The 17,349-nt window shown below is 36.8% G+C and overlaps 1 protein-coding gene across 1 annotated transcript in view; it reads right to left on the reverse strand.

Moving 5' to 3' along the window:
• Nucleotides 1-17,349, reverse strand: part of LOC306883341 (putative E3 ubiquitin-protein ligase MID2) — a 131,765-nt gene that overhangs the window by 69,463 nt on the left and 44,953 nt on the right. The window contains exons 3-4 of the mRNA XM_079438525.1: nt 8,529-8,594; nt 6,844-6,939 (exon numbers count right to left, since the gene is read on the reverse strand). Coding sequence (XP_079294651.1) covers nt 6,844-6,939; nt 8,529-8,594 — 162 coding nt within the window. The remainder of the gene's footprint in view (nt 1-6,843; nt 6,940-8,528; nt 8,595-17,349) is intronic.

Genomic DNA, 17,349 nt, shown 5'->3' on the forward strand with positions numbered 1-17,349 from the left:
CAGTTAAATACCGTAATTTCTTTAACTGATATAATCTTAATATACCAACCTATTAAAGTACTGAAATCTGTTTTGTTCCTTTGAAATACACTGATAACCACCAAATGAAGGTGATGATGAGAAAGTCACATGATGAGACAAAGCCCATCACAAGCAACATTTAAACAATAGAATATACAGAAGGTGCACAGTGTCATTCACACAAGCACTAAACACCATCATGGTGAGACTCATTAAACTGAAATATGCTATAAACATTAATTTAACAACATTAGATGTAACATACAACCCTAATAAACATAACTGATAAGAAAAAACTAAGAAGAAACTGCTTAAAAGTTATTTCAAAGAAAAAACGTCAAATTCAAACAGAATTTGAAATGGAACGCAGGGAATTCTAGGAACGTCAGTTTACGGTTTTTCCCTGTAAATTTTACAGGAACTTTCCGTTAACCATGTAACAGGTTTTTACCGTAGCATTTTCACAGTTTTTTACCGTTAAAATCACAATCATTTTTTTACAGTGTAGGCATCATTATATTACGAAAAAAATGCAAACAATCCTACCACTCAGCTACCCTAGAGAGTAGAATATGGCTCAGTGGACTGCTCAGTGCAGTGATGGACGACTCCTGCAGTTGATATGTTCCTTATCAGACCTCTTAACACATCATCCTTCCACCAAGGATTAAATAAATTCCCGTAGTTTTTCTTGGGACTATAAAGGACTCTTCTGAGGTTGGTATGAATTTGACGTGTGACCCCACTTTACTGTGGCGCCCGCACCGTACCGGCCAGCCGTAAGTCATCAAAGACCCTGAAGGCTGACTTGCCTGGCAGATTCATGCTGACACCTTTAAAGTGTGCTGTAGACGTTTTGTCTACGCATTTAGACTGTCTTGGATTGGCTTAATGTTTATTGGACACTCAGAAAAGATCTACAACAATCCTGCGTCATTGTGGATTGGGATTCTGTACTGAAATAGAAAAAAATTAACGTGATTTAGTCTACACACCCTTACAAACACTAATGCTGAATCTTTAAATGAGTTTAACATGGAATTTATTTAAAAACTTTATATAGTTAAAGCGTGCAACCAGAAATGTTAAGTAGTTGTTAAGTGGCTAAATGTAAGGTTGTAAAATAGTCTCAAAGGAGCAAGTCAGGGTATTCAAAACTGCATTTGCAATGCATAAAAGTAAAGCAATGGAGATGCAGTTTTTAGCTTGCTCCATGGGGACAATTTTGCAATGTAACTTAGTGCCTTTGTGACGTTGTGCACTGTAGGCCACATAATAAACTAGACTTGCATTTCCTAAAGGAAAATCAGTGCTTGAAATGCAGCAAAAGCATTGAAGTATTAGGATAGTTCAAAAAGTATATCCAAATATGGATAAAGAAAGCTAAAGATGATACAATGGATTGTAATACAATATGCTGAGGGATAGAAAGAAAACCTGTAAGAAAGTTGTGACCCTTAAAACAGAAAGAAAACCAATGACAAATTTAGTATGCAAATATTACAATGCATATATATATATATATATATATAAAAAGTTACAAAAAAATAAAAAAAATAAAAAAATACAGAAGTAAAAATCAACACTACTTTTTTTTTCCTGTAAAAATATCATAAAATCCTTACACCAAGATACATTTACTTAAGAAGCAAAACTGTCTTAGACATTAAAGAAAATAAGTCAAAATAATAATATCGTTGCCATGTCTTATTCCACCAGCATAGGCTCTGAGGAAAAAAAACAACAACTTTTTTGCATATTTAATAAAAAAAGACTCAAAAATGTCTGCACACACTTCAGCAATTTAAGCCCAGATGCTCGTGTGTGGTGCATGTAATGATTGCTCCAAGACTCATTATTGACAAGGCTCATTAGTTCCTGACCTTTATCTCTTCATATTGCCACATCTTTAATCTGCTAATCCACAGGGCGGGAAAGACACTGGCCGCCATAAAAAGGTAGTTAATGAGCTCCAGCGGTTCACTTTGGGTACGTAAACAATCTAAGTGCTGTTGAACAGATGCCACAGAGGTCTGTTTTTGTGGCAGCTCTGATTACTGTGTATCTTGCCCGTATGCTGACAGATGGGGTAGGTCTGAGTGCTCTAAATTCACGGCTGTACAAGACGCTCCTATGGGGCCTGCCTCGTCGCAGGAAAGTCCAAGTGGCCCTGTTAAAAATGGATGAGGAAGAGGCATATGCATCACAGCGTGGCGGCCCTCACCACATTGCTGCACACATGTCCACTCGGTGGAACAGCAACACGACAAAGCAGCCCTTTTCACCGCAGGGCTAATAACCCACAGTGGCCCAGAGAGGGAACCTAGAATGTCAAAGAAGGCAGTGATGGAATCCAGGTAAAAATGGAAATTCCCAACTGAAAGTGCAAAGTTCCCCAGACACCTTCGGTCCCTTGACAGGATCACTCATGAGTTATTTATACATGGACTCTCTCAGGACATTTCCTTCACTGTTCACTGTTAGCGTTGACACTTTTGTCTAATGGAATGCATCGAAAACCTTGCCATGGACACTATTTTTCACATAACGCTTCCAAAGACCCCTGTAAACATCTCTGCAGATGTTCCTCTGATGCTGCACGAATGCCGAAGGGTCTATTTGATGTGTGTTTTCATCTGGAAGACGTCATTTGTTAAGAGTTGCATCTGCAATACATTGCATTCATTCATTGTTGAATGCTAGAATGATATTCAAGCAGATGTTTCACAACAGAGTGTGTGAATCTGCTTTGAGACGTTTATCACATATTTGCAGATGTGACCATTAAAATAGAAAGTGATGCTTTACAGAAGATGCACTCGCTGACCGACATCTTAATGGGTCATACTCATATACAGTATGGAGGAAAGAGAATATTAATAGATATGAGTTCAAGTTTTACGATCTCAGTGTTTTCCATGTGTTTGTGTGACGCACTAACATCTGACAACCGTTTATGAAGCTGAATATGCTGCTTAACTTGATTGATCCACATCAAAAACCAGATTAATCCAGCCTAACTCCCATTTATGGGCTGTCCTGAAAAATGATTGACAGGCTGAAAGCACCTCAAAGCCTTCTGATTGGCTAAACTGGGCAAGTTACAGAACATTCATGTTCTAGCAACAACATCAAGGACATAATGTTAAGCACGATAGAAGATCATTTTGATTCTTCCCCTTTCTGGGGTCTCAATTTGGCCACAAAAATGCACTTACAATGGAGACACACTATGCCAGCAAAACAGAGGGTTTAAAGAGAGCCATAAACTATTTGTTTTGCCTCACTTTGCCTCACCGTGGAAAAAAGGTAGATATTTTAAAGAATGTTTCATTTTTTCCATTTTTTCCATTTAGCAAGGCAAACCAAGTGTATTTTTATAGAGCACATTTCATACATAATGATAATTCAGAGTGCTTCACATAAAAGGAATGAAAATAATCATAAAATAATCTAAACAATAAAAGCAAGAAATTAAAATTTTAACCAATTAATAAAGTGGGGAAAACAAAACAGGGCAGAACAGAACAAATACAAAAATAAATTAAAATAAAATATGACATTACACTGAAGACAGCAGGTTTGGAGGTCTGGAATGACAGTTAATAAATAAAATTCTTAATGTTTATTAAAACTCCTAATTTTTGGCTCTAATCTCCTAATCAGAAATGTGAAATCTGTATTTTTGTTTCATTTACTTCAACTATTCTATTAAAAAATGTTCACAAGCTGTAAAGTTGTTTAAATCACCCTTTTTACAGGGATGACAGATCTAAACTTATACTGAACCTGCAGCCTTCCTTCAAGCACATAAATGCACTTTATCATGATTACAAGTATGAAAAGCAAAATACTATAAAGTATGGCAAAAGTCCTGTTCTTGCCAGCTTTATACGCACAGTGGAGGACCAAAGTTCACAGCTGAGGGATTTTGGGTCAAACATTCAGCATTTCATCTCAAAGACATTTAAATTGCAGTGTCCCTGAAATCTGGCTTACTTATCATTATCACACCTTATTCATTTGGTCCTCAATAATTATCTGTGGCTTTCAAATAAACATGACACAGAGGGCCTGGTCATAAAGAGACGTTCTTCTGATGACTAACAAGCTGAACATTCTTAAAACTCTCAGTCTTGAATAATTGATCTAGATTTTAATAGTAAAGGAGAAAACGCCATGGAATGCAGTTAATACTTATTTTGGATAGGTTTAACCATTTTAAATCACCTTGAGGGTGTTCAACTCAATATAATATACGTAGCTGGGGATTTAAAGCTGTTTTTAAATGCTTTAAAATGTATGGCCTCCACCACACTAAGTCTCTCAGCTGAGGTGTGTTACATTCTTCAAGTTCTCAAAGCAGCCGGTGGCATGCAGAAGTTTTTTATGTGCGGTTCAGCTGAGGCTAGAGACGTGCTACACATGCAGCTCCCTCGGGGTTCAACAAGACTGATTCAGCTAATGAAGTAACAAAGCCTTGTCACCTGCTTTCTTTTCTCAAACAGCAAGGACAGCCATCCTGACAGAGTCATTAAAAGGACGCTCGCATTTGAATTTCCCTTGTGCCTGATGTCTTAGTGCTGATCTTGAGACATATTTGGTGTAAAAAGAAACAACTCGCTCAGCCGATGTTCAAGGTGACATCAAGTAAAGGCCTAAATATATCCCTGGTGCCTTGTTTGTTGTGCCTGATTTAAAGATAAAGGGTACTAATTTGTTTATCATGAGTGCATAAATATGTCACATCACTATCACCAAGCTGCAGCTGCAAATATATGAACATGTAACATCATGGTGGTAACAGTAATTAAAATGCTCACCAAGGCTGTATTTTTTTGTCCAATAATACAATAAATTCTGTAATATTGTAAAATATTATTACAATTTAAAATAAGTGTTTTCCAATTTTATACCAATATTAATATATTTTCAAATGCAATCAATTCCTGTGATGGCAAAGCTGAATTTTCAGCATCATTACTACAGTCTTCAGTATTATATCTTTAAGAAATGATTCGAATATGCTGATTTGCTGCTCAAGAAACATTATTATTTTTTAATAATATAATATGATACAATCATTTCATTATTATTAATGCTGGAAACAGTTGTGCTGTTTTTTGTGGACAGTGAACATTAATTTTTTTCTTTTCTTTTTTTGATGAATAGAAAGTTTCAAAGAATGAAAAAAAAAAAAAAAAAAAAAAAAATTATATATATATATATATATATATATATATATATATATATATATATATATATATATATATATATATATATATATATATATATATATATATATATATATATATATTAGTGCTGTCAAATGATTAATTGCGATTAATCACATCCAAAATAAAAGTTTTTGTTTACATAATGTGTACTGTGTTTATTTAGTATGTATATATAAATACGCACACATTCAGTATATATTTTGAAAATATTTACATGCATATACATTTATATAATATATTTGATTTATAAACATAACATTTTTCTTAAAGATATACATGCATGTGTTTTATATTCATAATAAATATATACAGTACACACTCATATATTATGTAAACAAAACCTTTTATTTTGGATGCGATTAGGCATTTGACAGCACTAATATTTATATATATTCAACAATGGAAAAACACTTTGCTTAAATAACAAATGATGTGTTTTCATGTAAACTTTCACAGAATTCTAGGGAAATAGCATGTAATTTAACAACAACCCTGAATGTGATGTACAGTATGTTGACACATTACAGAGATTTTTGCAAGTTTTAAGCTGACACTCTATGACTCTTCTTGACATCACTGAGCATTCACTGCTGAACTTTTTCCATTTATAGACAGTTTGTCTTACTGTGCACTGATGACTAACGTGTAGAGATATTCTGCTTTAAGTAAGTCAACAATTCTTAATCTTCAGCATTCAGACATCTCTTTTGTTCGAGGTATGGTTCACATCAGGCAACACGTCTAGTGAATAGCAATCTCAATTTTTTTTACCCTGATCAGCTCTTCCAATCTTGCCTCATTAATTAGATTCTACATTAGCTTTAGCTACTACCTCAGGGATTCACATACATTTTCCACTTGTCATGTAAATGTATCATTGTGCGTATAATACTTGCTTAAGCAGATTGTGTGTTTCTGTTGTGATTTGGTTAAAGATTATATTAAAGATATACAGGAACCAGGTAATACTTTTTCCTGCAACGGCATAAAAGTTACATTTAATGATAAACCACAGTGGAATATAATAAATAGGAGAAAAACCCCAGGAAATAGTATAAAATACAACTAAATAATTGCCTGCTTGTATAAGCAACTCTATTAAAACATTATGCTTCAGACACTACTATGATGCCTATTTAAGGTTCTTTCTCTTATGCTGACCTTGAGTGCATTTTACTGAATGAGTGTATCTCTAGTGCTAGTCTCTTTTATTCACAAGAAAAGCATTTAACAATATGCATTCATATTGATACGCTCTTGGAGGCTTTTCTAGCTTATATCAAGTCAATATAAGCCATTCAAAAGCTGCCTATACAGACACACTGGACTGTGAATAAAAAAAAAAACATTCATTGGTACTCGAGGAAAACAGACACACAATTACATAAAACATTCATACAATAATTCAAATACATCTATATAACGGCATCAATCATATACAAATTAGACATTTCATAAACATTATTCTTTACATTTTGTAATTGCATCTTACTTCACATATTAGGGAAAATAATATGTGAAGGAGTATGATGATGATGGTGATGTGAAGGATGAAGAATATAATGATAAATTTGCCTGGACTCACCTCCACCTGTTGACAAATCTGGATGAGTTTGGCCATCTGGTTCTCCAGCTCACTGTTCCTCTTCACCAGATTGGTTAAGTTATTCTCCAAGGTTTGCTGTTGGAATGGCAGATACATGGCAATTAGACAGAATGAAATGAATCACCCTTTCTGTCTGAAACAGACAAGCTTTTCCATTTATTCCGTCAAGATATGATATATACTGTATATCTATATCTATTAAATAAATGAATACTTTTACTCAGCAAGGAGGCATTAAATTGAACAAAAGTAACAATATTGAACTTTTGGGGCACCGAATCAGCATATTGATTTCTGAAGGACCATGTGACACTGAGTAATGGCATCACAATTACATTTAAAAATACACTGAAATAGAAAACAACTGTTTTCAATTGTAATAATATAATTTTTTTAATCACATTTTGATCAAATACATGCATCCTTGGTGAGTATAATCCTACCAACCATAAGCATTTGAACGGTAGTGTACAACTCAGTTAGAACGTATGAATTTTATGCCATTAAAATGATAAAAAAAACAAACTGCGCACAGGTTTGGAACAATATGAAGATGAATAAATTATAAATGTAATTTTTGGATGAATTATCCCTTTAATATAAATACACATCCACTTCCAAAATGCAGTGCTTGAAAACAGGCTTTTACATTTGGAATTGAAAACTGTATTTTATAATACATCTGCTTTCAAGGGATTAAAACTGTGTTTTTTGAGGGCAGCAGATTCTATTCCCCAATGCTCCCGATCTGTCTTTTTCACAAATTAAGGAAAAAAACACTGTGCGGATGATAATATTAGTGTAGGTGCGCATGGATAGATGATACAGAGTCCATAGAGATCCCACAAAGACGGATTAGATTCAAAACAAGCAACTAACAGCAAATTAGTTCCACATCACAACCACTAATCGTCACTAACGAGAAACTGTGTGCGCTGGGCTGAGACTTTCACACTGGGGGGAGGGTGTCCTAATTCATGAGCTCTAGTGTACATTTTGTAGAAACAGGTTTGCAGCAATTAAAGTTTAATAAGAGGTTTGAGGTCAGAACGGGTGAGTTTGGGTCACTGTGAGACCGCTTGCTTTTGTTTAGCTCATGAAAAAGGGGAGATGAGGTACTGTCCCATATTGTAGAGTAATGGAGTTTAACACTACATACAAAAGATTTATGAGGGTGTTGAATTTCATTGGTGTTGAATCACAATGGTGAGAGGTGGAGAACTGTGTAATTAGTTAAAAGAGTCGCACATGCTTCACTACAACACAAGTTGGAAAGATAAAGAGGGAAATCGCAGCGACAACTCAAAGAGAGCCACCCCACCATGCATGAGCAGCTGTACGAAGTGATGACCCGCACAGCGGGATAAAGGAGAGAAAGACATGAACACGGCGCTGAGATGAACAGCTGATATTAATGACATGAGAGGAAACAAAAAAGAAGCCAGAGTGGACTGAAAAGCAGGAACGATGGGAACAACAACATCGGCATACAAAAGCGAGAACAGAGCCTTTATGTTCTCTTGTTCTGTGTTGTTGGCTATTCATGCATATGTGATGCAGCCTGACCCTGTCCACCTGCACGTCCCGCACCCCCTGTCTATGGCCTGAAACGCGGTCTTGCACACATCCAGTACATAGATTGTAAAAGGCAGCCGGTGACTCACCGCGGCGCTTGTCTTTGATGCCTCCATAACCGCTTCAGAAACTCTGGCAGGACTCACTTGAAAAGCCTATGAACACACACACATACACATAGAGCCTTACTGGTCTGGCCTGCTGATGGACGGAAGTATTATTGCCCCTGCTCTGTCCGGCGACAGGATATCAGCCTCTCTTGTGCTTTATCTCTCTTGCTCTGCTGGGTAAATGGGCTGGAAGCACCTCGGAGCAGGTGAGGGTGTCTATGTCAGACTACCTATTCTCTGTGCTGATAGCTTGCCTCACTCGGGGGCTTGTTGCGTCAGGCAGTCGCAGAGGCACTTGTTTGGTGTGTCAGCATTTTAAAATTCAAACTCACCCAGCAAGGACAGATGGGGGTCATTAATTAAAGACTGAACATTCGAGGATGATTTATACATCAAAACCAAGTATCACCTCCCAGGAAACAGAAGACAATCTGCCGGGGGTGAACAAGCTTGGAGCCCAATTGAGTGAGGGAGAGAGAGAGAGAGAGAGAGAGAGAGTGACTGATAGCGAGAGGAGGGAAGGTAGGAAGAAAGGAAGGAAATGAAAGGAAGGACAGAAGGAAGGAAGAAAATAATAAAAGTAAGAAACAAGAAAGGGAAGATATACGTAAATGATAAAGGAAAGAAACAGAAGTAAGGAAGGAATAAAAGTCAGAAACAATCCCTGCCGGACCTGAGACTCGAACCCATGACCTTCAGGTTACAAGTCCAACTCTCTATCCAGTAGGCCACGACTGCCCCTATAAGTAAATGAAAGAAACAAAAATGGAAAAAGGGAAGGAAGGAAAGAAGGACAGGAGGAGGACAGAAGGAAGAAGGACAGAAGGAATGAAGGAAGGAATAAAGGAAAGAAAGAAATGAAGGACGGAAGGATGGAAGGAAAGAAGGAATGGTGAAATGAGCATCTTAAGTAAGCAAAGAAGAAAATAGAAAGAAAGCAAGCAAGCAAGAAAGAAAGAAAGAAAGGGAACAAACAAACAAGTAAGGGAAGGAAAAATAAAAGTAGAAGGAAGTAAGGTATGAAAGAATAATAACAGAAAAACAGGAATGGGCAAAAAAATAAAGAGAAAAAAGGAAAGGAAAGGAAATGAAAGGAAAGGAAAGGAAAGGAAAGGAAAGGAGGGATGGTGAAAGAGAGAGAGCGGAGTGGCCTCAGGACAGCAGACCTAGTGCTGTTTGGGCTGAACAAGTCTGAAGTACACACTCATTAAAGCAGACGCTAGACTTCAAAGACAGACACAGCCATGCAAGAGGAAGAGCAGAGACAGAGAGAGAGAGACAGAAGCACACATAAAAACTCTGCTCTAATATGTAACAAGCACAGTGCTGCAGTGCACAACTGACACTGTGACATGACTGACAGGAATAAAGCAATGAGTGAGTGAGAGTGAATGATACGAAGGACTGACTATCTAGGCTGCGTTGTGGGAGAATGTACTGAAGTTGAATTACATCTGCTTATATTAGCTACTGATTCACCAAAAGAATCAAATAACAGCTTGAATTAATCAAATTAATCAGACTTGGTTGGAAAGCTAAATGATTCAGCTTGACTAGACCTTGTTATCAGATAAGAGATTATCCCAGATACAGCAGGAGGGCGAGATATACAAGATATTTGCTGAGTTGCAGTTTGATGCTCACACTGTAGGCGTTACACGCTTTAACAGGCGTTCGCCGCGTCCATTAAGTTCTGGGTCAGAGCGACAACAACAACAAATCCTGAAAAAGAATTACACCCTGAGGCGCGAAAACAGACTTCAAAGTGGGTGTGTTTAATTATTCTGTGATCCTCTCCTCTTGTGTTTTTTTGAGGGAACACAATGCGGAAACACAGCAACCACGCTAACAACGGGCGGTTGAGTGCGTGCATGTGTCATCAACCAGAGCCTGCTGGGAAATGTCGCTCGCACCGGATAATACTCCAAACCAGCACTCTCCAGAGACTCGCAAACTTGGTCTAATGAGAAGACACTGCTGTTTCTTACCAGCCTCCGCTCCTCTAATTAATTAGACAGAGTCATTTAATTCTGTCTATATTACCCTTGTTTGAGGCTTGTCTGGGGAGCGCCATTAAGCTTTTAACGCAGTGGAATACGCCCCCTTATCTCCATCAAAACCCCCCAAAAAATCAATCCCATAATGCCGTGTTTAAAGCTTTGACCCTGTCAAACCGTCTAGCATGCCAATACTTTAAATCCAAATGAAAATGTACTGTCGAGGTTGGACATCGCAGGTGTGTTTCATGAGTACTTGTCTTCCCTATGGAAGCTAATTTTCGCACGGAATAAAGATAGAAAAAAGGTGACTTTTTTGACGTAATTTGACGTTAACTACGTTTGACGTATTGGAATTCTGATGTTTTTCTTTGCAATTCTGATTCTTTTCCCCTTAATATTGAGTTAACATCTCAAAATTCTCACTATTTCTTCTCAGAATTCTGAAATAACATCTCGCAATTCTGACATTTTTCCTCTTAATTCTGAGTTAATTCACAATTTTGACTTTTTTCTCAGAATTCTGACTTGACGTTTTGCGATTTGGATTTTGTTTGGGGAGTTAACATCTTGCAATTCTTACCATTTTTCTTAGAATTCTGAGCTAACATCTCGTAATTCTGACTTCTTTCCCAGAAATGTATCTTGCAACTGCAAGTTAACATGTCGTAATTGTGAGTTAACATCTCACAAGTCTGTCTTATTAACATCTCACACTTCTACATTTCTCAGTTGTGCGATACAGTAAAAAGTCACAATTATCTTTCTTTCTTTTTTTTTTTTTTAATTCTGTGATGGAAATAAGCTTCCACACTTCCCTGTATTCCACCAGGGAACAGATCATCAGCCTGAAGACCACAGACAGGAAGACATCAGACTTCACAGACTAACAGGCTTGAAGGTTAAAGGGACGAATGTCAGAGGAATTGCTTGCTCTCATGGGGAAGACGAATCCCTTGAGAGAAAATGTGCTTCATGCAAAACAACTTAAGAGGAATGTGTTTGAGTTAATTACATCCACTGAGGACATTAAATGGAAAGGAATTGCTCAGTTAGACAATAATTAATTTTAATCAAAAGCAGAGCTTCTTTGAGCAACACAGAGACGCCTCCGCTTGTCAGAGTCTGAGGAACAGGGACACTTCAGCTTCTACCAACAGACATTAGTGTGGTTAGTTAATCATATTTTATTTGGCGTACACAAAATCAAGGCTGTGCAGAATGAAAGAATATTCAAGTCAGACAAGGCCACAAAAAATTGTACAATGAGGGCAGTTCTCTTTACTGTGTTTGCTTTATATAGTTCCTATTGACAATTTAGGTGGGATATACTAAATTTAAGAACTTCTCTTTTAAAAAAAATAAAATAAAAAGCAATGATGTAATTTCCATCAAAAATGGTCCCAAATAAGGTTTTTTCTTTACTGATTTTTTTTTTTTTTACTGTAAATATCAAGAATTAACATTGTTACTAGTAGAAATCTAATTCCTGATATAAAGAATTAGCATTTTAACTAGTGAAAACTGAATTGCTGATATCAAGAATTCATATCCTGAGAATCAATAAAAGAAATATAAGAGAAATTGCCATAAATTGTGTATTTATGCATTTCTGTGTGGTTTAATTATAACATGCTAGATATGAAATTAGTCTTGGAATACAAAAGAGACTAACCGAAATGCCCAAATACCCAAAATACAATACATAATTTAGGGTGTGGTTGAAATGAAGAAAAAGAAAAGACAAAATTGTCCTATGGCGCATGTACACACTGTTAGATAATGTCATTGGACAAATGAAATAAGAGACTGAGAGTGTGAAAGTGTCCTTTAGGATGCAAAACGTGGCTGAGAAAGTATTCTGGAATGGCAGATTTAATCATTTATACTTTGCATTGTTCAGACGCAAAAAGCTGTATAAGGCTGGAATACACTATACAACTTTTGCCCAGATTTATGCTCAGATTTGCAGTCTGGAAGAGTCTGTGATAACTATTGAAAGCCAGAGCCAGTCTGCAGATTTTGGGCGGATTGAATTGATAAATTTGACTGAAAATCGTATAGTGTATAATGGGCACAGGCTCCGATTTTTTAGCTTCAGACTATGAATCCATCAATTGGATTAACATCAAACATTTTTGTTATTTTGAGTTTATTTTAGAACACACTGTTTTATTCATTTGCCATGAATTTCTTAAGTGTTTGGAAAGCCTTTAATGTCTTGTAGTGTGTGATCCTCAGTTGCTTAGTGCATGATGTCTAGTTTTTATCTGTAAGCATTTAAAAGTCAGCAAATATAATATGCCTAGTGTTTAAAAAAACGAATTGCGCAATGTGTTCCAGCCTTTACTCTAGACGTAAATTTATGTTTTTTTTAGGTAAAGTGCGTTTACCTACAATGGCAGGTTTTTTTATACCTAAAACTTGCCAGAAAGAGAGGCTTGGCGCTTTTTTTTTTAAAGCCATTATCTCCTCTTACTGTGTGCCTGGGAGCCTGATATTGGCGTCTGCTTGAAAGAGGAACATGGAGGTCACAGCTAATGGCCGATGTGGAGCAGGAGCGAACTCTGGGTCATCGCAGTAGAGGTCACAGCGTAAAAAAAAAACAAGCTGATGAAACTACATGAAAACAATGCATGGCAGAGGCTGTTACACAAAAAGCCTAAGCCCTTGAGATGCAAAATGGAGCTTGCGGTTTATTTATAGCTACAAAACTTCTGAGACACTTTTGGAAAGATACTGTCTCCTCCATTTGACTTTGAACCCTATCCGAATCCAACCCTGCACGCTCCCTGTAATCATAAGCCGAAGACAACTTTCAGCCTGACATCTGTCTTTGACAGGCAGCGTAACAAACGGTTTATTCAGAAAATTAATTTGCAGAAACAAGCCTTGGCTCATCTGCCAATGAGTTAAGTGCTATCAATTTGGACAAGCATGGGAACGCTAAAGACTGACTCACGTGGCATGTCTGCTAGATGGCTTTACATTTCATTTGTGTAACACAATTAACTGCTGTAGACTTTCCCGGGATCCGAATGACATGATGATTCACTTTCTCTGGAACGCCGAGCTCGCTAGTGACGAATCGAGCGGGTTTGATTGGCCTTGGGGTTCAGGCTTGTCTCTTTCTTCAGTTTGAAATATCACATGCGTCCCGAAGCCCAAAACATTTGGCTGTGGATTAGTAAAGCGTACACAAGTGTGCACGACTTATATCACCACCCAGGAATGCTGTACGCAGCCTCCAGACTCTCATTAGACTGTGAAAAGTGGTGTTATGAATTCAAGGTGAATGAGGGTGGGTACAAAGCAGAGGTGGAGAGAAAGACAGCACTGTTGTGTATTCTACACCATAAATTATGCCTGTGCTTGGGGAACAACAACAAATCTACAATTGCCACTATTTTGCGTTTTGTTGTTTTAGTCAACGGCGTACACCCCGGAGATATCGTGCATGCCGTAAATCATTTGACGGGGCCTCAAATGAACTAAATGAATTGTTCTCATTTAAGTTCTCATTGAAACTCACATCAATGCAGATCTGCTCTCTCTTTTCTTTCAGGCTAATTCAGCTAATGTTAGATAACACTTACTGCTATGTCTTTCAGGTCTGAGGTAAAAGGTTTGAGTGCTCCTCAACTCACAGAGAGTGAGGTTTTCTGGCATATCTGTCTTATATATTCACTCTTTCCCTCTCTTGAAACAGCAAAGCATTCACTAACTACCCGCAAATCAGCTCATATAGTGCAGTGCCTTGAATATGTCCATTCAATGTCATTCTATGCAGAACAAAACACGCCTCCTCTCTATGTAAATTGGGCTCAGTATAGTTTCACACCGTATTCGTACAAAAAACATTGAAATTCATCCAGTACATTTCTGAATGATGGCTGCGGGAAGCTTAGAACTTGTTCAGTTCAGGCAAGTTTGAGTTTGTCATTTATTACTCCTTTGAACATGAACTGGCTGATGTTAATTCGTCTTTTTTCTGACACTTCCCATAATCCATCTCCCTTGGAGACTGCAGAGTAGGACCTGCCAAGGGGAAAGTCTCAAAACAAACGTGTCCTTCTCAATTGGAAATCCATAAATCCATAGATTAGCAATACCCGGATAAATAACTCAAACACAAAGCAAGAGAAAACATGATTTCCCTCTCTTCAGGCAGAGCACATGGGGAGGCATGTGCAGGGACTTGCCATTTGAAACCTTCAATTGTGGATGAAGGGTGAGTCACGCTGTCGCCCTGCATCAGGAGACCTTCTGTCTTCATCTTCTACATTTGTACATCTCTCTCGCTGTCCTGTGACCGCTGAGAAAGAGCAAGGATGCCAATGGCTAGAGCAAGATTGGGTCAAATGTTGGCAAACTGAACAGCACCATTTTTTCAACTGTATTGAAATCCGTTATATTTCTTCTATATCTTCTCATACTTTTTAAAATTTAATTTGCATTCTATTAAGATAATTTGGGGTCAAATCCAGCAAATTTTGGGTGTTTTTTTATTTATTAATTTTATTACAATTATTTTTTAATTAAGCTTTATAACTTCATAAAATTTATATTATTTAGGCAATAAGCTTTACAAATAAGCAAGCAAATATAGTGATTACAATATTTAAAATAAAGTGATAAAATAATATATATATTTTTTAAATAATAATAATACAATAAAAAGTGAGTACAATGCTTATTTCTCAAGCGGTTCTAAACGTATATGCAAGATAAAACTGCTAATTTATAAATAAATTGACTTCTTTTAGTCCCTCAAATATACATTCAAATAACATACAATAAAAATATTAGTATAAATATTATTTAGATACAGCAATGCTTATTTCTCAATTGAAATTAAACCAATACATTTATGAATAAAAATTGACTTATTTCAATATCTCTTAAAATATAAAAATCTCTAATATAAATACAAATATTAACATGCAATAAAAATATAAATTATATATATATATATTTCCCAGTTGAAACCATAAAAAAACAAAAACTGGATATTTATAAATACACTTACTTTTTTAAATCACTCTAATGTTTCAATCTCAGATCACATTTTAATTTTTTCCAGTTATTACACCACACAAAATTGTGATATACTGTATGATGTTTGACCCTGAAAATCTGCCAGTGATGATGTCATATGATAAATAACGATTGTTCTTTATCGCACAACATCTTGCAAGCATTTCACAAAATGCTAATCTAGTTTTAAAACTGCATCCTTACCAATTACAGTCTAGTATTCCTCTTAATATGAAAAAATAGAAAACCATTCCAAAATTACCACAGTAAATCAAGACAGATCTCTACACAAGCTTCCATATTTCTACATCTGCTTCTGGCAGTCTGTTTGGTGCTGCCTCTCACAAGGAAAAAAACACACAATTTCAAAAGGCACAATAGCAGATGAATAAAGCGCAGCACAAAAAATTGCACTGACATCTCCTGATTCATCACCGCAATCCTGACAAAAAGATTTCAGAGGCAGCCGCCCCTAACACACTAAAGCTCTGACCTCAGCAGCACTATAATCTAGAGTTGGACTGGAAGGTGACTTGAAATTCAGCTGAAATTCAGCGGTCATTGCTGTTGTGAGCTATACTCAGTGGCCTGCAGAATACAGAACGACTTCACACAGACAAAACTTCTCTGAAGTGTAAACATGCTTTCAAAGGCGGATAAAAAGGAGTGTTGACGCCAAGAGTGACAAGTGCTGCTTTCTTTAAGGGTTCACAGCAAAGACACGACCTAGTTCTCAAACCGCGGGAGACCGAGATGGGCATTTGAGATGCACAACAGGGACGACTGTAGTCTCACAGCAGCAACAGACACAGAAACTACTGTATCACAGCTCCAAACTATAGTTCTTAGTGTCTAATTGGCTACATAAGAGTGAAAAATCCCTTTGATGGGCCTTTGAAACACTCTGGATGGCAGTCTCCAAACCACACAGCACTTTATGAGATATTCTGTCAGAACTGTGTGATCTGGGTTTTAAAAACGCAAGCGAGCTATAATGACGGCAGATGCTGAGTCGTGAAAGACTCTGCAGAACATCCAAACCAATAGATGTTTGTCTGTAATAAATATTACTGCCAAATGTGCCAGACAAGGCACTAACCGCAGCTCGAGACAAGCCATTTCTGAACAATCTGTAGGATGACATCAAGGAAACTACGAACAGTGGCTCTGTTGTGCCCTCATAATATTAGATCAATCAAGGTTTGAAATGTTGTTGACTATGAGCATAAAACAATTTTAACAAGTGTTAAAACAGTGAACTGTTATTTTAATATTATTCATATACTATTATATTGTGAAAGCTCTTTTTTGTATATATTCTGTTTTAATTTTTATGTTTTCAGTTTCCATAATTGTTTTTATGTGTGCTTATCATTTTTAGTTTTCTATTTAGCTTTAGTTTATTTTTATTTCAGTTTAGTAATTCAACTCAATTTCAAATTTTCATCGTGTTTTTTTTAAAGGGGTGGTTGACTGTTTTTTTCTAGGCTTGATTGTGTTTATGGGGTGCAATCTAACATGTTTGAATGATTTGTTTAATAAAAAACACATTATTTTTCACATAATTTACCTTTATTTCACACCGCTTTGTCTCTGATAAAGGCGCTGATCATTTCCTGCTTTTATGAAGCCCCTCCCTCAGAAATACACGATGGGCTCTGATTGGTTAACTGGCCCAATGTGTTGTGATTGGCTAAACCGCCTCTAGTGAGCGTCTAAACGTCCCGCCCCTCACCTCAGCGGCATGTGCTCTGGTTGTATTGTAA

Source organism: Barbus barbus, assembly GCF_936440315.1.
Source record: "Barbus barbus genome assembly, chromosome: 17".
Lineage (NCBI taxonomy): Eukaryota > Metazoa > Chordata > Actinopteri > Cypriniformes > Cyprinidae > Barbus > Barbus barbus.